General features: G+C 40.2%; 1 protein-coding gene across 2 annotated transcripts; it reads right to left on the minus strand.

Annotated features, from left to right (window-relative positions):
- Positions 1-157: 157 nt before the first annotated feature.
- cyfip2 (cytoplasmic FMR1 interacting protein 2) lies at positions 158-24,515 on the minus strand. Of its 2 annotated transcripts, none has more exons than XM_042418868.1 (30): positions 24,335-24,515; positions 16,897-17,046; positions 16,707-16,796; positions 15,620-15,697; positions 14,704-14,805; positions 14,272-14,453; positions 14,077-14,173; positions 13,037-13,165; positions 12,815-12,919; positions 12,633-12,721; positions 12,250-12,487; positions 11,940-12,092; positions 11,595-11,734; positions 11,346-11,493; positions 10,443-10,596; positions 10,027-10,183; positions 9,845-9,941; positions 9,658-9,734; positions 9,468-9,576; positions 9,169-9,288; positions 8,855-9,054; positions 8,676-8,763; positions 8,408-8,551; positions 8,166-8,256; positions 5,825-5,955; positions 4,057-4,129; positions 3,807-3,901; positions 3,390-3,628; positions 2,902-3,049; positions 158-2,776 (listed from the first exon to the last, which is right to left on the minus strand). In XM_042418868.1, exons 2-30 carry the CDS (start codon positions 17,011-17,013, stop codon positions 2,609-2,611), a joined length of 3,759 nt encoding a protein of 1,252 aa, XP_042274802.1. In that variant the 5' UTR covers positions 17,014-17,046; positions 24,335-24,515; the 3' UTR covers positions 158-2,608. The 2 variants fall into 2 exon arrangements, with proteins under 2 accessions (XP_042274802.1, XP_042274803.1); XM_042418869.1 differs by lacking the exon at positions 24,335-24,515 and adding an exon at positions 23,760-23,781.
- Positions 24,516-24,782: the final 267 nt, after the last annotated feature.

The following is a 24,782-nucleotide window of genomic DNA, read 5'->3' on the forward strand; positions in this document are numbered from 1 at the left end:
ATTCGTAATGTGTAAATCTATTGATTATTGTATTATAAAGTACATTTATACTACCGCCCATAAATTTTCTAACCTCTTACCTTGCGCAGGGGGCGTGGAGCCTAATCCTAGTTTTAACTGGGCGATAGGCGCGGTACTTAGACTGATCACAGAACTCTGAGTTTAAAAAAGTGTTTATTCTTTAAACAGGAAGTAGGCTGTTATGCTTTCTGTGCTCCTACCAGATGTAGGATTTGCATCAAATAAGAATCACAGAAATTAAACTTTTCTGAGTTGAAATGCACAGAAAGTGACAATAGATTAGGGATAGGAACTAATCCCCAGTTTTTATAGATCATACATTTCTTATGTTGTTGATATGTGAACTCTCAAGTGTACTAAAATGAATTGATTCACCAAAACCTTGTTACATAAGTGATTTCACAAGAATGAAGTTGGACCAGCTGGACCTTATAGATCTGAGGATCTGAAGAAAAAAATAACTGTCCAATTACAGTATATTATCTATGTGCCTCTCTGTTGTCTAAGTATTGTTCTACGCTATTCTAGTAGACAATACTATATATCTCTTTTTTGCCTATAACCTTTAAGATATTTAACCTAAAAATATCTGAGCCTTCATACAAAACCCCCTAACAAACATATGTAATAAATGCTTGTGCCATTGAACCCCGTCAAAACCCCAAACCCCAAAACTATTAGCAAGGACATGACATTGGTGTCCTCAATGGTGGCGAGACAACAAACCTACCCAGCTAATGACGTTATCTATGTACATCCAACATCATACATATAATTTCAATTTTTTTCAGTTAAACATTTTTTATTTCATGGAAATACAACATAATTTCAAATCCTTTGCAGGACGATTGTTGTACATTTTATATTCTTTTCTCCATTTTTTGTACTTCAAAACATGGTCACTTGTACAACAATATCATAAACAAAGCCTCATGTCACAAATGGAGCCATTGATGACAATAAATTACACTTGCCATGCTAAGGTTTCGAGATGATACATTGGTACCTTCATTTTTACTAGATTAACCTTTAAATGAACAATAAGTCGGAGTTGAATAAATATGATAAAAAGACACTGGAATTACAAAAGAAACTTTCTTCATTCAAAACGGAGCAGAAAAAGATCACAGGGCTGTTTGAGGAGAGTTACTGCTTAATAATTCATTTGTTTTTCTTCATATGAAAAAAATAGGGACCATTTTTGCATATTTTGATAACACTGCTAAATCTAAAGCAAAATTCCAACAATAGTAAATACTGACTATACTTAGGAAACTGCCCTTTAATTATAACTGACACTTTAGTCATGATTTTTTTTTTTTCCTTTATGTGCAGAGTATTTCATAGGTCTGCCAGACCAACATCACCCATTCACACTCAAAACAGGTTAATCTAGTACAGCACTGTCTTTATACAACCTAGAGGTATTTTTTAAATCTTGTTTCTTTAATTTTTCATTTTGTTTTGTTTTTTTCAACTCTGGAAAAAGCAAACACATTTACCCAGATGAAGAACATGTGTCTTTTCCAAATTGTAAATAATATCACTGTATTCATGTACAGAATATAAAAATCTTTCCAACAGACAAAAGAAAAAAAAAACTGTTGATGAGGTTTCCAGTCAGTAGAAGAGGCAAGTATACCAAGGATGTGTAAATTAAAATATTAATAATTAAAAACAAGAACAATTACAACACTCAACACTTCACTTAGTTCAACAGTGAAATTTACAGTGGAACTGGTACCCAATAAAAATGCATCAGGAGGAAAGAAAACCAGATGTGGTGGGTTAAGGTAAATCGAAACAGCGATGTACCTTCATTCCTTTGAAAGCAAGCAGGCGTAGAAGAAGTGAAGAAGTAATGAAGACGTACTCAAATGCATCGTGATAGACACGGTGTATCATCAACATTGGCGGACCAGATTATTACACAAATGAGTGAAGAGATTTAAATGTATCACAATAAACAGGTTTGAGCCATAGTAGAGGACAGGCATGATGGTAGCACAGGTGTCCAATGCTAGTACGGTTAGTAGCTGTAGTAGCACTTAGAGCACCAAGTTAAAAGATTTTTATGTAACTTAGAAAATTAGTTATTTAATGTTGCAGTATTTAAGGATTCAGTATTTCATTTGAACTCTTTGTTAGGTTTGATTTCGTCACGGCACTTGTTTGCAGGCGTTGATGACGTTGAACAGCTGTGCCTCCGAACAAGTGGAGCTAAATAGGGCTTCAGTTTATAGGATAGAGACACTCTTTTGCCAATTGTGTCAGTAATCCAATCCACAGATGTGCAGTTGAAGGAGTAAGAGAAGGCATGCATGAGTCTGGGTGAAAAGAAAGAAAAGGTGTGAATATACAATTCCGCCTCTGGTCTGGCCCACTTCTCTGCTCCAAGAATTCAAAGACAGTCACATTTTTAGATAAAGGAATAGTTTGAGAGGATTTGTCTTTAGATTCTTATAGCCACTGAGGAGCCATCATGGTAACCTTTACCTCTAAAAGACCAGCAAGAGGCAGAAATTAGTATCACAGCTATGGGGAATGTGTGTAAGTGTGTGTGTGCACTATGTGTGAAGGGTCTTTTTCAACAGGTGGTAGCCAGGGATTGGTGTATAGGAGGCTGGAAGCAGCGAACGTGCTCCACGGTGGAACTGTCTGTCTCCACGGCCTTCATGTACTTGTTGAGGATGGCAAAGATCTCGTTGTTGAGGATCTGGTACTTCCTAATGCGGTCGGCCATCTTCTTCAGGGGCTGTCAAGGAAGACAAATGAAGAAAGGGTGTATTTTAATCGTATGACTGCAGAAAAAACAGGTCACATACTATCTGAATGTTTGTTTGTGCGTGTAAGTGAATGTAGTGGATGTTGTGTACCCACCACATTTTTGATGATCTCATCTTTGCCATCCTGTCTTTGGACTTTGAGCAGGTGGTAGCAGAAGTCAAAGAGGTCGAAACGACGCTGCTGTCCCAGCAGCACAATGATGGCACAGCCAGCCCAGTTCAGCCCATCGCCAAAGCACTGCCTAGAAGGCAAAGCACATACAACAAGTGAGTTATGTTTCCATTAAAGTGAGGTGCAAGTTTATAATCAATGCATGTTCTCATCAACTATTTTCCTGCAAATATACTCCAGACAACATGACAAGATTACACACAATTAATTGTACAGCAGTATACCCTGTAGTGTTTTTATCAGAAGCTAATGATTTGTCTTGAATCAAGGTGTGGTTACTAAAACATGCCATAACTCCACTTTTTTTCCCGCTTTCCTAGGGCAGTAGAGCCATGTAATCATAAGTGGCAGCACGATATGACTGCTTACAGTCATATAATGACTGCATACACCACTCTGCTGTTACTTACTCTGCTGTGAACTCGTGTGTGCCCACGGGGATGCAGTAGACAAACTGCATGGCACTCCACAGGCGGTGGAACTCCATACACTCGTCAACATGCATCACACCGTTGGTGGGCGGAGGCCCACGCCACACGCCGTCCTGCAGGAAACTGCGGATGCGCGTCAGGATGACCTCAAACATGGAAAGGCCGCAGCACAGACGTTCTTTGGTCAGCAGGTCCCCCTCACGGGCAATGGCAATTTGCTGGCAAGTAGATGTGCAAAATATACAAGTATTAAAATAGTGAGAAAGAAATTATGATGAGTTTAGTTTCTTCAAGGATTATATACATAAAATACAACAGAACAGACCTGTGACAAACTAACAGACTACATTTTTTTTGTCTATTTGCTTCCTAAAGGCAGAGGGGTGTTAAACTCACCTGTGGGGTTCCCAACCTCTCAATTAGAGGCACAAGGTGGAGCGGGGCGTACTTTGCTTCCAGCCTTTTCATCCTCACCTCCAGACGCTCTCCCTCTGTACATCACATAATCACATACATGAACATACAATCCAGATTGAACACATTTCAGTGGGAATTACTCACCCAAATTTCTCAAATTCTCAACCGTGAGTACATTTTTTAACCATCTGCTTTTGATTTATTGTTTCTGATCCTTTTTTTTTTATACCTTTGATGTAGACTCTGGGCAGAATGTTCTGGAAGGGGGCGGCATGAAGCAGGTCACACACTTCCTCCTGTGACTATATTGAAGCACAACACAAGATTGGGTCATTTTAATCAAGCGCATATCACCCACGTTGCTTTATAGACATCCTTACAGAGCATGCAGTTAGCCATGAGGTGATGATGATTTGAAGAGCACGTCCAATACTTCCTGCTTAGGTTTTCACTGAGTTGTTCTACAACTATGAACTATAACTCTTAAAGCATATTTTAAATGACTGAGGTAATAAGAAAACTGAGAGTTGCTCGATAGTAAAGAAGCACTCTGATGGATTAGCTAACACTATCTCTAGCTTATGCAGAGAAGGAGATAAGATGATTATATGAATGAATGTGTCACGAGGCTATGTTTATCAAGCCATAATGACAGGCTAATATTAGGTGGATTATATTTTGTCACACTGTAAGTACAACATCCCATCTAATCTGGTTTAGCAGCAAGAGGTCAAATTTACAACCGTCGTAATAAACTTTCATCCGTCTGGGTAAACTGTCAGCACGTGAAAGGTATTTTAGCTATGTGAAATTGAGACAACTGTTAGCGTGCAGCTTACGTAGATATGCTGTTGTCATGGTGATTGTTAGTCAAGACAACAAGCAACAGATCAAACTAAATGCGGAGAAGCAGCATCTTGAAACCTCGGCTAAAAAGGGTGATGAATGAGAAAAGAAGAACCATGCAATGGTGAAAGCAAGACACACGTACACGTCTACAGAACGTCCAAACCAATATACACACAAACATCCGTCACACATACATACACATACAGGTCAGTGCGGTCAGACAGGAATGGTAGAAAGAGTGACAGTTGAGAAGTGTTAGGTAGACAGGCATTACAAACGCCCAGAACCAGAACAGAGTATGGAGGCAGAAGTGCAGAGTTAAGCACAAGACTGTACCAACAACCAACCAGAAATGTACTGTCACCTCTTCTTTACAAGATAAGGACATTTGAATGCTATAATACAGAAGCCAAATGTATTTTTTTTTTAACTTAAATTGTCTTGATTAAGTGTCAAATATATTTATTTTTCCAAATGTGATTTTTTTCACTAGGGTATTCATTCTTTGAAAAATAAATGATGACACTGTAATGCTTCCATGGCTGATTGGAGGTGAAACTGTGTGTGCCACATTAATATGATGAAGAACAGGAAACAGAAACACAGCAGCCCAAACCAACAAGAGAGAAAAAGGGAGAAATAAAACAAAAACATTCAGTCTCTGTTATTTTGATACCAATGAACAAGACCTAAATCCTTACCACCTGTGGTAGATGCCAGCGTGTAATGAAAAATAGAGTTGTGTTTCAGAAAAAAAAAAAAAAAACATCAAAGATCAAACACACTGGGGCACTCGGACCTGGGGGCCTGACAAGTTTCTGCCTGTGATGTTTGATCTAAGAAGCGAATCAACATCTTAAGACTGGGCAGAAACCTTCAGGCTCCCAGGTTACTGGTCACCCACACAAAAACATGACAGTCAAGACAGCTAAGCATTAGCCGTCCCGTTCACTGAGAGTGCTCCGGGACCACAGGAGAAATTGATTGAGGAGAGCAGCAGAATAAGGGGAGACAACTAATATGGCAAGAAGGTACAGAAATAAACACAAGCTGTCAAAACAACAAAGAAAGAAGAGGAAGATAGGGGCAAGGGTATAATTATATAACAATTTGAGGGTAAATGGACTCTAGCGGGAGAATTTTCTTACCAGAGCTTGCTCGATTAGCAGGCAGAAGAGGATAGCGTTTCCCACTTCCCTTAAGCTCTGGAAGACATCTGTCTTCAGCTCAGCATACTCAATGATATCCTTGAGCTGATGGTGGAAGAACTCCAGGATACCTGGAGTGAGATAAACGGCAAAATACGGCTGTCAATCTTACTGTATTCCACATTTTGTTTAGACGCCGCCGCTTTTATTCTCAGACAAAATTACTGAAACACCTTTTTATTCCAACAGTCAAATGTACAGCCAAGCAGTACAGTAAGTGTCCACTAATACCTCATTAATGTCATTATGTCTTTGATAATCTATCGCCACCAGGATGAATCAGAATGTCGTCAGCGGGTCTGTGAGGCAGCCCTGACCCACATTTGGTCAGAGCATCAGGCCCTCACAGCAGAGGACGGGAGGATCACTAACTGCTGATAGTAAGATCACAGGCAGTAAGCCAGGTACAGAACTCAGCGTACAGAACATCAGTAATCTACAGATTACTAAACCCTTCTCATAGGGATATCCCATCTGACTGGCCTCTAATCTGTACACACAGCTCCAGCCAAAATGCATGGAGGCAGGTCAGGGAGTGCAAAAAGACACAATTAAGATTAAGTAGAAAAGGAAGGCATCTTTTATGTTTTAAAGGGACACTTTTATAAGCCTGATCTGAATTTTAAAGCCTTTTTCAGGGTTAATTTATTGAAGTAAAGTAGTAAAGTCTACTCTATTTGTTTTCTTTATATATTCCCACTTATCCCAACCTTGTTTTTCATTACAGCAGAGGTGCCATTTCTCCCACTGGCTCATTTATACCCCTGTTTTACACTGTAACTGTTTTACAGTACTGGCTGTTTGATTCTTGTTGATGTAGCGGTTTATATGTTGTCAGCGTTTTTGTCTGCTGCTGCAAACATTTTTACTGCTGCTCCAAGTTATAGCTAAATCTTCATCCAGTAATGTGCAAATTCCAAGCCGTGACTGCACCCAGAGAGATAGTAGTCTGAGCAGGAAACACTACATAAGTGAGCCACGAGGAGGACTGCAGTGGTATAAAAATGGGACTGGAACGTCATGCAGTTGAATTTATCAAATGATGAAATAAAAAGACCTAACTGTGTGTTACCATTTATCTGACTCAGGATCTAGATTTGTGTGCATTCATTTACGTGCTTGTGTGTGAGTACATATGTGTATGTATGCAAGGATGATAATATTATGTATGCACTTTAGACACCTTTATCCCTGCATGTGATATGAATCTATCCAAGAGATTCCAACTTAATATAAATATAGAACAGAGTGAACCATGTTATATTCATTCTGTTAAAATTTTCAATGATGCATTTTCATCAAAGTGTATCATCAACAGTACAGTAAAAGAGGAGAAAAGAAATGTATCAAAGGTATATTTTTCTTTTTTAATTTGTTTTTTTTTTCATTCCTATTTTTGTCAGCAATGTCATTTTGATGTTGATTTTGTTCAGTGTAATAATAACTAAATTTTTTTTTTTTTTTAAAGAGGAGAAGAGAAAAAAGGCAAAGAGAAAATAATTTCTCCAATATTCTGCATATTTCAATCATATATTTAACTAAGATTCCCAAAAGAACTTTAGTGTGCAGTAAAGAAAGAAGGTTAAAACACAAAGAAAAATCATCTACTGCTCTCTCATTCTGACCTATTTCTCATTGAAACAAGCTGTCGGGCTGTAAATAACATAAAAGAGAATAATTCAGAAGTGACAAATGACAAGTGGGTATGATTTATGGAGAGAAAGGTAGCTTTATGTAATGAGTTGAGATGTAGCTCACTGCTCTAATATATACATTTTTTCAGTTTCACTTTTAAGCTGTATATTGGATTGTCTTCTAATTATAACCTGCTTTATCTACATCATGTAGATTAAACTTGAAATAATGACATGCAAGCTGAAATGCATAAAAGCGCTGTCCTACTTATTATCTGCTTCTCTTGCCCTCCCTGTTCATTTCACACACATTATATAATCTGTCAGTAGCCGTCAGTTTCTGACCCTGGTCGTAAGTATATAGCTTTAATTGCTATTTTAAAAAATTTTTTTTACAAACATAGTTATTCATACTTTCTGTTTAATGCTAAAATCACATCCAATCAACATGTTTCAGTAAGACAGCATATTCAACCATTTTCAGTATTTTACTACACTCTTCCTTACAAATGCATGTAATAATGATAGATTATTTTAACATTACAGATTTCCACTTAAATTGCATGGAAACCAGTTGCAGTACAAATGCTAAAAATATAACCCAACAGGCACTTGATTCATTGTGACATTGGGGACTATGAACTCACCTGGGGAGCCGTACTCATGGCGCGGTAGGCGGCAGATTTTGGGCATGACTTCTATCAGTGTTTTGACATACTGCAGTATGGTGCCCTGTAACTGGAAAGTGACGAGGGAAATAAATAGAACACAGCAGGGAAGAGGAAGAGAGGGCACAAAGATGAAATGAAAAATTGAACTGTAAGAATCCAGCACACTGAAGACAGGGAACATGTTTTTAAGGAATGCAATGGAAAATGAGGATAAATACCAGGCTCTTGACAATCTTGAGCAGCTCCTCCATCACTACAGCAATGCCTTGGTAACCAAGGAGACGGCAGATGGTCTTGAAGTGAGGCGGGCCAACAAAGTTTCTGTAGGAGCTGTATATGTGGGAGTAGGCGATGTTCAGAGGCTGAGAAGAAAGGAATAGAAACAGCGTGAATATGAAGCAGTAGGAAGAGGGGTTTCCCAAATACTGTTACAAGCTTTTCATAGAATCTCCTTATATCAAAAACAAGTCTTCAATTGCACCGTACCTTGGACCCATACAGGTAGTAAGGCTGCACATTGGCTGGCTTGTCTCTTTGAGGCTCCTGGGTGAAGGGAATGGCTGTACGTACAAAGCTGAAGAGAGAAAAAAAAAGTTAAAAAAACCAACAACAAGAAAAATAGGCTATGAAAAAGTATCTCTCCAAACATACTCCGACAAACTAACCGGTTTGTGGACCCATTGTAGCAGTAGTTGGGGAGGAAATCGAAGTTGAGCTCCCAGAAGACATGGAGCGTGATTCTTCCATAGGGAGCAGAGACATTGTGATTGGCTTCGCGGAACATGGCGTCAAAGCTGTCCAGGGTCATGTGTTTGGACAGGAGCCGGTGGGTGAGTCTGTTGATCTCCAGCAGCCACTCCAACTCCTGTCAAGAGGATATACACAAGTAGCGTGTTGATTTGAACGCAGAGTTGGTTAGAGGGTGTGAGGGAGAGAGCTCAGCTTCATAAGTGCATCATCATATTTGTTGCGATCTTACCACTATGGAGGTGAGGTCCTCGCTCTCAAAGCGGCTGATGGCATGGTCCAGAGACTTGTACATCGCTGCAGAGATCCTCTGGGTGATCAGACGGTTCAGGTCAATAGAGCGACCTAACAGCTGCAAGACAGAAGAGGAGCGGTTAAGAAATACAATATACCAGAAAAAACTTGTAAAGTGTGGGACAAAATGATGCCATGTCAGTCTGTGTTGTTACATATGAGAAATAGAACAGACAGAATGAAACCTAGATGAAATCAAACTGCCATTTGCCTGAAGTGCTTTCATTTTTCCAGTACCTGTACGTGTCTCTGTTTGAGCAGCGTCTCGTAGCGGTTTGATGGAGGGTACGGGATGATTACACCATAGTTTTTACACTCTGCTCTGAAGCGCTTATCTAGGAGGACACTATAGAAAACAAGGCATGTGATTTAGAAGATGTATGTGCCAATAACTGCAAACGTATAAAGAATAAGTTACTTCTCCTACCTTCCAGCCATTGCTTTGTAGTAGGCAAATATCTGATCTGCTAACTTGTAGACAAACTGATCAAAGCAGAGGTTTACCTGCAAACAAAGAGCATATTATGAATGTACTGTTATGGAGAAACACAGGTAAAATCAATGCATTTGATTTTTTAAATGACAAGATTCAGGTGATGGCCATTAAACATTACCTCAGCCTCGATTTCATCATAAAGGAACTGTTTCTTGAACTTGGTGAGAGCGTAGTAGCCACTGTCATTGTACAAGTCTAGAGGATACAGCACATACCTGGGGGAGGGAGAACAGTATTACAATACTATCGGTTTACTCAAGGCACAAACACAATCCGGCTTGTCAAAGGAATGTGTCTCACTCCATCATGGAGGGCTCCTTGGTCTCCAGGATGTGATCGGTGAGGATCCAGGGCATGGACATCTCGATGGGGAACTGGATTCTGCGACCCATGGTCAGCTCCAGGAAAAACTCTCTAAACCACAGTTGGGACAGATCACAGCACTGCTGCAGGGCCTCTGGAAATTGGAATGAATCAGAGAAGGAAGGGATTAGAACAAAGGAAACACATATTCAATGTGGACCCTAGGAAGAGTAGCTGTTGCCTATCGTAATGGCTAACGAGGATCCTAATAAACTAAAACATATCTACAGACATATTTTTTAAGAGGAGCTCCAACATGAATCTATCATCATCTGGCAACCAATCGTTAAGAGTCATTCAGTTTTTTTTTTGTCATGTTAGTTCATCAATCTATTCGGAAAGGGTCTCCTCACCGCTGAAGTTGAGCAGGTGTGTGAAGAAGAAGGATTGTTTGTGGAAGTCTTCTATGGCCACCACTATGGGTCCATCCAGACTGCTGCGCAGGGTCTTCTTAGAGCCACTCTTGTCCGCTATCAATGACTCCAGCATGGTGCGCACCATGTACAGCTGCAGGGAGAACACAAAGGTAAGAAGACGAAGAGGGAAAAAGCTCTTATTCCTTACAGCAGGTTGTAGAGGGAAGACATAAGCACACACTCAATGTGATAAACCATTATTAATAATTTTGCAAGCACATTATTAAAAATGACTGTAATCTTCTGATTATATTTTGCATGTAGCATGGAGATTGAATTAGCACTGTTATGGGAGGAAAAGAAATGCATGATTTCTAATCTGAATAAAACACTTCCTCAAAAAGCCTCCAAATATATAGCTAAAAAAAATTAGCTCAAGAGCAGGCAGTTCAGAGAGAAACTATTCATCATCTGCCAAAATTGATACACATAACAGTTTGATTCATTCTCTTATATCCTAATCCATTCTTTCTCTAATCTGCCCTGGTGCCTTCATGACCTACTGTAACTATGGGAATGTTGCCTGGTTACACCGTGCTCTATAACTCACTCTGCTCACACAATGCATGCCAAATGATAAGTATTATTTGAAACAGTATTGCAATTCTTGTAAATGCATACTAATTTGTGTAATCACAGGGGAGAACCTGAATCGGAGCGACTTTATTATCTGTCGTGAGACAATGGATATTTGTCATTGATGTGACCCACACAGGCACACATAAAATAAAACAGTGCGAGTGTGCAGAACATTATTTTGGGATAGTAAAATTCAAGTTTGTACTGAAGCATTTTGTTTGCATTTTGGATTCATTTCCTAAGATTTCTTCCATGTCTTACCTGTGTGCTGGAGGGTCCTACAGCTCTGCGGGGCACCTTGATATCAAAACCACCTTTAGGGTCCTTCTCTCCCCTCAGACAGGGGTCATTTGGAGGTTCTCTTGCCCCCTCCCAGTCACAGACGGTCTTTCGAATGGCCTGGAGAACACTACAGAAAAAGAAAAAGGGATTATACAGTAGATCTACACAAGAGAACACCATGCAGTCAAGTTTAATGTACTTTTGACTGGATTATACAAGTGTGTCTACCTAATGAGGACGTTCTTCTTCTTGCGTACAGCCTGGCGTAGAGGCTCCCTAAGGGTCATCTGGGCAAAGTCCTGCAGCGCTGCGTAGATGGTGTTCCTGATGGCCTGGTTAAACACTGACTCCATTCGGCCCATCAGAACCTACACAGTAGATTGCACAGCACCATCATCAACACTGTAGTCTCTAGGACTGTATGCGAAGCGTCAATGGATGATATCAGAACTGTTTTGTGCACAATTTTCCATGTTTGATATAATTCTATATCTCCATCGATCAACATTTGTAGTGCTACTCATATTTTCAAAATGCACATTTCAACACTTGTCACGGTCACCAGTGTTTTACCTGCAGCCCTTTGATCATGGCAATGACCTCCACCAGGGCAAACTTCTCCTCACTGGTGTAATTGTAACGTGTGGCTCGTTCATACTCCTCCGCTGTGCCTGGACAGTCCTTGTTACAGAATTTATCCGTGGGATGGACCAGCTTCCATGAGTACTGAAAGGGACAAAGAGAAAGCTATAAATAGATCAAGGCTACAACGATCAATGGCAAAACAGCACAACTTTTGATACCTCTATGAACCCACACATATCGATTCGCTGCACAAACGTTTTCCCTTGCACAAACACAATCAATCCCTCGCTTTACTCACAACTTCCATGACATGCGTGCTCCACTTGGACAGCAGCTGCAGACCCCTCAGCGCCAGGTCAAAAAGCTCTCTATACTCCTCGTCTGACTTCTGGCTGTCCAGGCCCGAGCCCGTCACCACCTCACTGTTGCTGTAGCGCGCCAGCTCAGAGATGAAACGGATGTGGTCCTCCCTGATCTGAACCATCTGCTCACACAGGTTGTACTGTGGTGAGATGCTGCTCTGGGTGCACGTCCACCTGCACACAAAATGGAGAAGATGGAGGGTTAGGAGGTGGGAGCAGATGGCGTGGTGGTTGATAACTAGAACTGTGACAAGGCTGCTCTTGATAGGCTAGTGATGGAGAGCAGTATGTATATTAATGGCTTGTCAAGTTCTCTTACTTGGACTTATTTTCTTCGTAGTGAGCACTCGTCTCAATGTAGCGTGACAACTCAATCTGCATGTCTCCAAATAGTGGCACCACTTGAAGCTGAAAAACACAGGAATGAAAGACTCACTCCTCTGGTCACGTACACAAACACAACTCTGGATAAAAGAGACGCTGCAAAGGAAAAAGCCTTACTTTGAAGAACTTGTCAATCTTGCTCAGGTTGATCCTCTTTTTGGCGTCAAGTTTGTAGATATTACTCACGTTCCCATCCATCAGGTACAGACCGAACCCCATCACCTGACACACACACATAGAGAGAGAGAGAGTTGTTTTACATCAGCAAAAGAAACAATGAGATGTTTGACAGTTGACTGCTACAGGTTGGCAACAGGTAAAAATGTCACACGTGTGTACCTTGAGCAGCATGTGTTTCTCACTGGGTGTCAAATACATCTTGTTCTCATAATAGTCGACACAGATGTTGACGATGTCTGCCAAAAGTTCCTCGTACCCAGGAATCACCTCCAACTGTTGGTGCAGGCACTACACAGACACAGAGATGAGACAACAGGTCACATTCAGCTAAACAGTAATTCTTATATAATATAATATCCCAGTGGTCCCCAACCCCCGGGCCACGGACCAGTACCGGTCCATAGGTCATTTGGTACCGGGCCGCACAGAAAGAATAAATAACTTACATTCCGTTTTATTTATTATCCAAGTCTGAATGATCTTTTATTTTGAAAAATGACTGGCTGGATTAAAGTCACAACAGAATACCCTGAGATGCCACAACAGCACTGAAAATCCTGTTGCCATTTCCAACATCCTATCTGTGTGAAGCGGGGTTTTCTGCAGTGACAGCGACCAAAACAAAATTACGGAGTAGACTGGACATAAGCAACACACTTTAGGTGTCATTGTCTCCCATTACCCCTAGATGGGACCGTCTCTTTGCAGAGAAACAAGCTCAGGGCTCCCATTGATTCAGCGTTATGTCGAGAATTTTTCATGCACTTTATATTTGTTTTTGTGGTGTGTCTTATTTTGAAGGCATGTTTAAACGTTACCATAGCGAGAGATCTCATGTCTAAACCTAAGCTGAAATTAAATATGATTCTTTCACTGAAAATTATATTTACTACAACTTACCAAAGAAAAAAAGTCAATTTGTGGTTAAATCAGAGCTGGTATTCTGCCATTTCATATTGAAACGGGTTGATTAGCTGCTTTGAAACAATAAAGTGGAATTTGTCCGGTGTGTGATCACAGGGAAATTGAAAATGAGTATAATTTTGTTTCACGATCTTTTGTTTAATGACTTAAATTATACAAGTGAGTTGCTGGGTGCGAACGATTCACAGTGACTAAAATGGCTGTTAGAAAAAGAGACTTTTACGCCTGTCTTTATACCTCATACAATAAGGACAGTGTACAGTGAGCACACAAACCTGAGTGATCCTGTTGTGGTTGGCTAAAAACATGGAGAGATTCTGGGACTCCTGGATGGATTGAGGGTCGGCCATCTTCCTCAGGAACTGAGCTGCCCTGGAGGCAGATGAAGAGTGAAATTTTAACTTGGCTCTTCAGAGAAAAAAAAACCAAAAAAACAAAAACACAGATTGGATTTATTTAGGGTACACTACCTTTTATAGGCAGAGTGATCATTCTTGACGCTACACTTCATGTTCTTCAGTTCGTCCAGTACAGCAAACATGTTGATAAATTTGCCCAGAGTGAGCAGATAGGCCTCGGATACAAAGTCTTTCCTTCTCTCGGCGTGGCACAGACGCTTCACTTCACTGCAGAAACGTTCAATAGCTTTACGCTGGAAAGACAAAGAAATCAAGATCCTTAACACACAATGCATTTGTATGAAATTATAAATACCTACACGCAGATGTATACCCTTGGATGGGCACAAATTTAAGTGTTGTCTAAGCCTCTTGACTTAGATGTATGGAACAGGGATGGATACCTCCTGTCAAGAGCCTGTACAAAGGCAGTCTACACACCCACTCCGTCACTTACGACTGCTGCGGTTCAACCAATCTTAATTTATAAAGCAGATGTCTTACCTGGAAGTACATGAACTTCATGAGCTTGGTCACTTCAGGTTCTAGCACCTCAACAGTTTTCTCATAGATCTCCACTCTGTTGGGCTGTTCATTGCATTTCACCTAGCAAACACAAGAGGGTGCCATCATACAGCTTGATATTGCAGCAACAGTACAGTATGTTTAGTTCATTTATTTCATGCAGCAGCAGAGTTCTTTTGCAGGTATGGACAGAAATGTATGGATGTTTTGATGAAAGCTATTCATCTCTCTCACTATATATTTCCCTCATATCTACAGGCTGCACTTGTCCAATTTGGGGAAATTTTTGTATGCGCAATCAAGGAGCATCATTCCAGGTTACTGATGCTGAAACACACCAGGATTACCAATTACCATCAACAGTAATTACAGTATGTTGATATTAGAGACATGTTGATGAGTACCAATGCAGTGACTAGATTCAGACTCTAAATGTTTTTAAACCGGGGAGATTTTTGATTCACATGAGCTAGTCATGAACAAATAAACGCAGAGAGGCAGAGTGCTAACAGCTAAGCTACATGTTCTGTGGCCGAAAAACGTCACAGCTGGCAACCAAACACCCACATTTCATACTATCTGTCATGGTTTCAGCATATGGGTCCATGAGGTTTCTATGTGTTTTCACTCCCCCAACAGGATGCCAGATTACGAGGAACTTGTGGGCTGAACGTGACAGCTGATAGACGTTTTGTGAGAACTTTAACTGAACTTCGAGCATTTACATTTTACAGAGAAATTTCCAGTGAAAGTGGTTTATTATTATCTCCTATATTCATCATAGAATCTGATTTTGCTAAACAAAGATGAAATAGAAAGCAAAATTCAACCAGGGGATGCAATAAAAAGAAAGACAAAGTATTTTATTAAATACAAGTGTGTGTTTGTGTGATACCTGGGGAATGGCTCTGGAGCAGCTTCTCCAGGTATAAAGCATCACAGCATACTCATGTCCTTCCTCCAGCATCTCATTCTACCAAAAGGGGACAAAGACATAATTCATTGTTAAAAACACAGTTATAGCCAATTTCTTCAACTGACATAAGCCTTAGGTGAACGCAGCATTTTTATTCCATGTACGTGTACATTTCCACTGCAATTAAGTAAATATGGAGCCCTAAAATAGACAAAATGAAGTAAAATTTATCAGACAAGGAAAAAAATCAGTAAATATTATTTTTTCTTAAATAATTAAATTGGTGGGGAAGGGAAAAAATATACAGCTTTATTTTTACACTCCATTTGAATTATTTAACTAACAATATTATTTATTCATGTATTCAGTTATATGTTTGACGTGTCTGATAACCTTTTAGTACACTTTTCTACACAGATTCAGGGCTTAATAAGACATTAGACAACACAAAATATACCCGACATCTCAGATGAGTAACATATTCCTGAATGAATGTGGCTTGATAAATATTCTAGCAGGGGAACATTTCTTCCATTCATAAGTAGGTGAGACAGATTCCTCCATCACTCCAGCTAAAGAAGAGTGTCCTCAAATAGACTGGCTTCAACCTCAATGGAACTTCCTGATTAAATAAGGTTAAATTAAGCACCACTTCCCCTATTTGCCAGTCAAATCACACTCTCCATTCATTCACCATCAGGGGAAAGAGGTTTAGCGGTGCATTGCCTGTCTGATTCACCAGTGTGTGAGTTGGTGTGTGAGTTAGTGTGGGTTGTGTCTGTGTGTGTGGGTTGTGTGTGGGGGGGTTTGCGTGTGTGTGTGTGCTGCAATAGGCCTAGCCAAATTCTAACAAAGGACCCACAAGATTATCAATTCACACAAAACAAGGCTATCTTTAAGTGTCTGAGGCTCCTTCCCACAGTCGTCTTTGTGTTCACTGAAAGAGAAACTAAGAGCGACTAATAAAAATCAGCTATAAAAAAATATATGCATCCAAACAGATGCAAGAATCAATATCATGACAAGCCATGGCGTGCGAGTTTTGAAACTGGAACACAGGTCTCACCATGCTGGAGTGGACTGTAGCTTGCTCTATATAACGGGCGATGCCGGTCACAAATGCATTCCTGTCTTCAAAGTTGGTGTCAAAATTGGCCTGCAGAAAGAGGGAGAGAGGAGTGAAAGGGGTACATTGAAAATGCTTGAATAAGTGGGGATGATGGTGGATGGTGGTGACAGTGCGTGTGAGTGTGTACCTGGTACATAATAGAGGAGGGAGGGGGTTCAATGCATGGCTGCTGGTCTGGGAGGGGCAGCTCCTCCAGCAGGTCCACATTGGACAGGGCATCCTCCAGGGTCACGTGGGTCGTCATGGTAAAAAAGCCTCACTCACACTACACCCCAGTCTGACAGAAAGAGAGAAAAAGAGAGCAACGATATGAAATAAGGAGGCAGAAGAAGCTCCGTTACAACAATTCAGAAGATGCTAAATGGAACTGGATTTTCTTTAGACGAGCAACTCAAATCCAGGCTTGTACCCCAGGAGGTGCCTCTGCAGTTGTCGGGGGGGGGGGGGGGGGGGTACGTGGAAAGACTGCAGAGTAGATTTGATTTAATAAAAATAATGATTTGATACAAAAAATATATATGTGTATATCCTGACTGAACTGAGTCAGCCATATCACCGGAACACCAGATGTTGCAACAAAGAATGTGTGAAAAGCAAGCAAGCAGAGAAGCTGAGACGTTTGGCTAATAGTAATGTAGAAATGGCTAAAATAGATAAATAGCTATCTATTTTAGCCATTTTTTGCCATATTTTAGCCAAATAGATAATAACTAATTCATTCTATTCTATTGTTTAGACTAGACAGCTAAAAGTAATGGATAACCGTTGAAATAAAAGTAATGGAAAACAGTTTAAATAGACAGCTAAAAGCAATGGATAAACAGCTAAATATATGGCTAAAAATAATGGTTAAATCGTTGAAGTAGTTAGCTAAAAGTGACAGATAAACGGTTAAAATAGCTAAAAGTAACAAGAAAATCGTTGGTAATGGTTAGCTAAAAGTACGGTTAAAATAGTTAGCTAAAAGTAACACATAAATAGCTTATATAGGAAGTAAATAGCTGAAATAGTTAGCTAAAAATAACAGATAAATGGTTAAAATAGCTAAAAGTAACAAGAAAATCGTTGGTAATGGTTAGCTAAAAGTACAGTTAAAATAGTTAGCTAAAAGTAACATATAAATAGCTTATATAGGAAGTAAATAGCTGAAATAGTTAGCTAAAAGTAACAGATAAATGGTTAAAATAGCTAAAAGTAACAAGAAAATCGTTGGTAATGGTTAGCTAAAAGTACAGTTAAAATAGCTAAAAGTAACACATAAATAGCTTATATAGGAAGTAAATAGCTGAAATAGATAAAAGTAATAGATAAACGGTTGAAAAAGATAGCAAAGTAATAGATAAATGGTTGAAATCTCCTGCTTTTGCCACTCCAAGTGGTAGTAGTACGAATGCAGACTTAAACAAACTGACCATCTCATTGACCATCATCGATAGTTAAATATGCAGTTTGAAATGAGTTCAAAAAAACACATTTTGAACATGTTGGGTGGTGTCGAAGGGGGTACTTGCGTTAATCTGACAGGGATGTGGGGGGCACTGACAAAAAAGTTGAGAGGATGCAGAATCATTAGATTTAATGAATAAGGAAGGTGACAGTGCAATTCAAATACATGCTCTTCTCAGATTATGCAACAATACTGCAATATACTCAGAAAGAAAAACACCAGATATTGTCTTGACTTCTTGACTTGTCTCCACAACTTCATTTCCTCTTACAAAACCCTGTTTTGGCTGTGCGGTGCTGTATGTCTGTGTTCACCCTGCACCTGTATCCTCTCCTATTTCAATACCAGACTAACGTTCAGGGGAAGTGAAGGGTAGAGGCCCCTCACGGTTTCCTTTTCACCCTCTTCATTTGACTAGAGGCATATTTGAAGTGTGTAATTCTTGAAATACCAAGACCTAGAAATCTCATTGACCTGAAAGTTGAAGAACAGTCTGAAAATGAATGACATTTGACAAATACAAAATGTGCTATCTAGAAAAGGCAGTGGACCCACTGGCAAAGACAAAATCTGATGAGGAAAAAGTTGTATTTTATTATAAATTAAAAATATTGGGTGGTATAATATGAACACGCCTTATGCATGCAGCTAAAAAAAAATCCAAAACTATCAATATGATAATACATGGGATCTGTCGTTAGAAAAAATTACTAGACCCTCTCGAAACTCTACAGCCCCCGAAGATCCCTCTTGCTCATTATAAAACACCAGCCCAGCCAAAGCAGCGTATACGTGCCCACCCGTATATCATGTGCCTCTCAGAAATGTGTGTTTTACGTCTGACCTGGCAGACAAGGCTGACAGGGCCAATAATCAGCTTAATATTCACAGCCAGAGAGAGCACACTGAGCTGAGGAGGCCAGAGGCCAAACACAGAGGAGAAAAGAGGCAGATAAAACTAAACGTGGTCGTCTCTCTTCTCCTTGCCAACAGTAGACAGTAAGCTTCCAATAACACAAGGCACAGTCTTGAATCACACTGTGAAATTGTAAATGGTTGCAATCATTTTGGGTAATATGAATACGGTCATGTTATAGGATCATATATATATATATATATATATATATATATATATAGTCACGCAGGTTTTAATTTGTACATTTATGAACTGAGATACTTCCAAACATAATGCTTCTACACTCAAGCCACGGTTAGAACGTCTAAATGTCAAAACAGCAGCATGTGTGAGAAATCTCATTATGAACCTTCAATTTAAGATTATGTTGTCTCCACCTGTCTCCAAATCTGATCTAAACATTAGTGCTAATCTTGACCAAGCATAACATTTTCAAATTGATCACTATTACAACTAGAGGAGTGCACTCAATAAAGTGCAGATTAGTCTCAGTTTTCTTTAAAATGCATAGAATAGTGTAATGGCCTCCTGGGTTCGCGTAACTGTATAAATTTAATGAGGTAAAAATAAACGGGACGAAACTTCTCAATTTAAAGACGCTCATTTATTTAGAAAATGTTGTTGTAACACACCAGAGAAAATGAAACTCTTCCCTTCCTCCCTCTCTCCTCTACAAACAAAGAAAGGTTGAATCTCATTAAATGTCACTCCCGGCTTCCTTACAATCAAGACGGCAACAAAACTAACAAAAACGGGGATTTATTAATCTCATATTGTGCCTAACTTCAGTGGATCATAACATATGGAATTAGCCTAATCTGCAGATGCTCCGGTTCAAGATGAGACCAAACTCTTCTATGGATGTCAGTTTTTGAGCCCCGACGAAATGCGGCCTGCAACAAACATGTTTTTAGCTGATTGCCGGAAATGCATTTTGCTGCAGTTGTCGACCATTTGCGGCACCTACCAGCTGTTTAAGAGGAGTGAGGAGTCAGCAGTCGACGGTGGTCTGACACACATTATAAGATAGGTTTTTTAACAAATGTGAATCACGGCAACCACAAGAGGTCTTTGTGCATACAGTCATAAATGTGCACAAAAAATATTAGGCTAACGGGTCCAGTAGTATGCAAGACTAGCTGTGGACAGATACACACACGGACACACAAGGACACCAGGACACACACACGACCAAACACATGATCTATAACAAAGTCTGCTTGCAGCCAGCAATGTACAACATTAATTACAACACATTTGGCCTACATCATAAATACACTGAGATACATTGCTGCAGATCACATGTGAAAGCGTATTAATATGATCACAAACAAAGTGAAAAAGAGGAGGGTGGAGTTTCCTGTCACATATAGTGACAGGAGTCATAGCTGCATGATGTAAAACACCAGCTTCAAGCCTGAAATCAGCAAAATGACTCAGTCCTCAAACTTACACTAATGACACTTGGGTAATCATACTGAGTGCAAGGTCCCTTAGTTGACCTTCCTTATTATATGGAAGAAATAGTCCATCCAAGCAGATACACTGACGATATTCAAGAAAATGTATCTTTGTCTGAAGTGTCAAATCAATATTCTTTTTTCCCACAATTATCTGTATAACTGATATACCTAAAAATTTTTAAATCAATTTTAAAATGTTATAGTTGATGATGGGTGACCTTATTTCTCACTGGTCTATGGAATAATGAAGATTAAATGATGTTGCTCTACAGTAAGTATGAAATGAAAATTTACAATAACCTGCAGATTTGTAATAATGTTGGTGTGCAGTGATGAAGACTTAAAATTAAACGTCAGAAACAAGTTTTTTCCCTCATGTTTGAGTAAAAGAAGTTCAAAAAAAAAAAAAAAAAGATTGTGTTGCCTTGAAGATGACACTTTTTGCACTTTACAACCTGTATTCACACATACCCTGACTCTTTGAAGACTTGGTTGAACGCAACGGTTATTTTTAACTGTTCAGCTTATAGAGAATGAAACACGCAGCTTACTTCAAGGGGTTTTGTCGAGCAGACAAACATGCTCAGTGCTACTAAACTCCCATCTGTGCTTGGGAATACAGGCGCAGTCTGAAGCCCGGGTTGGCTGAATAAACTTTCCCACCCTATACCAGACTCTGCTCAACAGTTGGTGTGTCTGTCTCTGTGTGTGTGCGCATCTTTACATAGAAAAGGGCCCCTTCATTCCCTTCTGGACACTTAGTAACCTAGCTGTAGGCCTGTATCACACCGGAACGACAACGTGAGCCTGCGCAAGACAACGGCTCTCTTTAGAAATGCCACAGTAGGACTCCCAAAACACAGAACATCAATGCTTGTGTAAGAAGAAGCCGTATCATTAATGATATGCATGGCAAAATGCCCTGTGGCACGACCTGACATTATGACTGAAGTTACTATACATCAAGATCATGGGTCACATCTCATGACAGCACTAAACGATAGAGGTAGGATGCAGGGGTGCTGAGGAAGTGCTTCAAATATCACCGAAAAAAAAAAAGAGAACAGAAATAGAGTAACAGAAACAAAACAGTAACAAATAGAGTGATAAAAATAGCTGAAAGAGGCTTTGAAACATATGATACATCATTTGTAAAAGATAATAATGGCATTTATGTGTTTCTAAGCATTTGTGTAGTGCATCTTGCCTGAGAGAAAGACACAATGAGTGAGAGAAAGTGTGTCAAGTCCAGGGTCACACCACTCTATGGGATCTCCCCCTAAGGCTACCTTTGAAATACATATCCATCCTCACTCACAATAACATCTGATCCGATCAGCGTGGAAAACAAGGATATTTGTGCATTAGACGTGTGCACAAACACACACACATGATCCTTTTACAACACTGACAGTCAACACACTAGTAGTTAAATGTCTGTTCCAGCAGCATCTGCGCGGTCTACAGCGTGTCATCGTGGCACAGCGCGCTGGCCGGCTGAGGTATTTGACGGGCTGATTGTCATTTCAGAGACCAAAACTGCTGTCGTCTCATGATCCCCATGATGTCATGCTTTCCTTTTTAGACCAACAACAATGGACGTCACATGAATATGCAATGTGGAGAAAAAAAGAACACAAGCCTGGCTCACATGACCAAGCCTGACAGGTAGAAAGGAAGAGTGGAGGTTAGAGGGTAAACAAAGCCTAAACTAACATCACCGGCCTTTTTATTTGTTAGATATTACATTTTCTAATCATTTCTTTTATAGATTTATGGCATTTATGGTAGCAAATACTGTCAAACTAATGAAAATGTGTTGATTTTGACATTACAAATGTTCTTTGTTTACCATACAGTCATTTCTCTGTGTTTGTTAACTCAACTTCCTTTTTCTTTGGCTGTTTGCTTCATTGGTTGTTTCTTTCTACAGGCATTTGTCATTGTCTGTCTGGCTTTGTCTCTCAATGTACTCAGCTAAAAAAAAAGCAAAAACATAACATAACCACAATACCAGCCGCTAACAGCTGCTCATGATCACGTTGTCAGGTTTGCAGGGAACAGTTATAACAATACTTGTAATATAGTACAACGTATCACTACAGAACAAAGCTCCAACACAGACAGTTTCCAATAGCCATATATGAAGCAGATTTTACATCTGAAGACCACTTTACCTTTAATTGTAACCCTAATGATGTCATCTGGGTGACTCTGGCTTGAGCTTGGGGGTTAGAGAGCCTGTGTTACAGTTTGGAGGCATGGTGGTTTAAAAGAAGTTGGCATTTAGGAGGCCTGATGAAAGATGCTATCCAGTTGCATTAGGGGAAATGTAGGATATAACTTATGAGGGTACAATACTTAATTGCTGGAGTACCCCTTTAAGATATATTACCAGGAATGAAACTGGTTATTCCTACTATCAATGAATCTGTTGATTTTGTTTGAATAATTAAAGCAAATTGTCAGTCACAATGCCTCAGAGCCCAAGATGGCGTCTTCAGATTGCTTGTTTTGTCCAAAAACAGTCTAAAACCCAAATATATTCTACTCACAATGATATAAAACAGAGAAAGGAGCAAATCCTCACATTTGAGAAGCTGGAACAAGTGACTCTTCATCTATCTATAACAGTTCAAAATCCTCAAAATAGTAAGCAGCAAAACCTTTCCTACTGATCAACTCAATAAACTGACTTATCTTTTAACACCAAATAATAGTGATGTCACTGAGGGAAACGACCTCAGAGCTGAGTGTCATAAGCAATCTATAATCTCTACAGAAATATTATAGAAATGTGGTGATTTTTCATTTTGCACAGGTCAGGCAGTTTGCAGCAGCCTATCATTACATCACTGCATGTGGTGAGGGGCTGGCATACAGATTCACAAGTCAGTGAGTCTGCAACAGTGGCAGATAAATGTCTACTCACACACACACACAGAACGGACGGATGATGATCACAAAACCTGAGAAGGGGGGGTGGTGGTGTTCAAAAGGAGAGTTCAGCATATATCCACACAGCAGTGTTTAGACATTTAGCCTGAACGGAAGTGGGTGAACCTGTCATCTGTAACATCAGTGACAGGCCTGTGCGCGTGTGCCGCTATGAATGCTGTTGAAACCGCTATATAACGCTCCTCATCTCGCCTGCTCGCACTTACATGCTGTGGCCTGCTGGCCGGAGGGATCAAGGGGGCGATACAGAAGAGAGGGGGGAGAAAAAAAATGATGAAAGAGAGTGAAATCGAGCCGGCTGAAGCATCAAATTCGCTCTTCTCTTTATCGTAGCTGGACATCTCTCCTCTCCGCTCGGCGAGAAACCTGTTATCAATTCGTTAAATCGTTTAGCTTTTACGTGATCCATCATTCATCAGTGCACTTGCTACACAGGCACCCTCTCCTCACCCCACCCATCTCTGTGTGAGCTACGACGCCGATGTAAGCTAACGGGGGATCCCATTCATGTGTCAGAATAATCCGCGAAAACCGGGGACGCTCAAATCCGGGTTCACGGAGGGCGATTTCTCAGCAACGGTGATCAAACTGTTATCTTGTTTGTGCAAGGAATGATAAGTAACGGGGAGGATGCACTATGCACGGAGGAAAGAAGGAGGAGGAGGAGGAGAAAAAAAACAGCTCTCTCCAGTCTCCAGCCATCATCACTACCCAGCGCACATCACCAGCCCCGTTCATCTTTAACGCTGCGGCTCCATCCGCCGCTACATTTGCCACATACCTGTAAATTGCATGTCCGTCCGGCGGTACACAGTGACGGGCGGACAGTGTCGCGGGTCTGCGACGGCGATCCGACGTTTGCTCAGTTTTTTTTTCTCCTCGCCTTCAGTGCCGATTGATGCTCTAGTTTCGCCCAGTACCTACCCAGTGCTAATCCACCCCACACAAAGAGCAGAAAATGGCTGCAAGTGCATTTTCTTAAAGGGACAGTCACAGCCGAGTGGTGGGTGATGATGAGGGGCCCCCCGACATGTTCATTCAATTATTTTTAGCTTTTCTTATTACATTTTTTTAAAAAGGAAAACTTCATATTGCACATGTGGTGTTTGCTGCATTTCACACTTGCATTTTCCCTCCATTAAAAGTAGTATATTGTGTGTGTGTGTGTGTGTGTGTGTGTGTGTGTGTGTGTGTGTGTGTGTGTGTGTGTGTGTGTGTGTGTGTGTATG

Source organism: Thunnus maccoyii, chromosome 8, assembly GCF_910596095.1.
Source record: "Thunnus maccoyii chromosome 8, fThuMac1.1, whole genome shotgun sequence".
Lineage (NCBI taxonomy): Eukaryota > Metazoa > Chordata > Actinopteri > Scombriformes > Scombridae > Thunnus > Thunnus maccoyii.

What these genes read in the sequence shown, in the direction of transcription:
- cyfip2 (XM_042418868.1), bottom strand. Translation starts at nt 17,013, where the DNA reads ATGACGACCCACGTGACCCTGGAGGATGCCCTGTCCAATGTGGACCTG. An exon ending in ACACCTGCTCAACTTCAGCG is followed by an intron (nt 10,184 to 10,442) that starts GTGAGGAGACCC and finishes TCCAATTTCCAG; the next exon opens with AGGCCCTGCAGCAGTGCTGT. An exon ending in ACTACCTGTATGGGTCCAAG is followed by an intron (nt 8,552 to 8,675) that starts GTACGGTGCAAT and finishes CTTTCTTCTCAG; the next exon opens with CCTCTGAACATCGCCTACTC.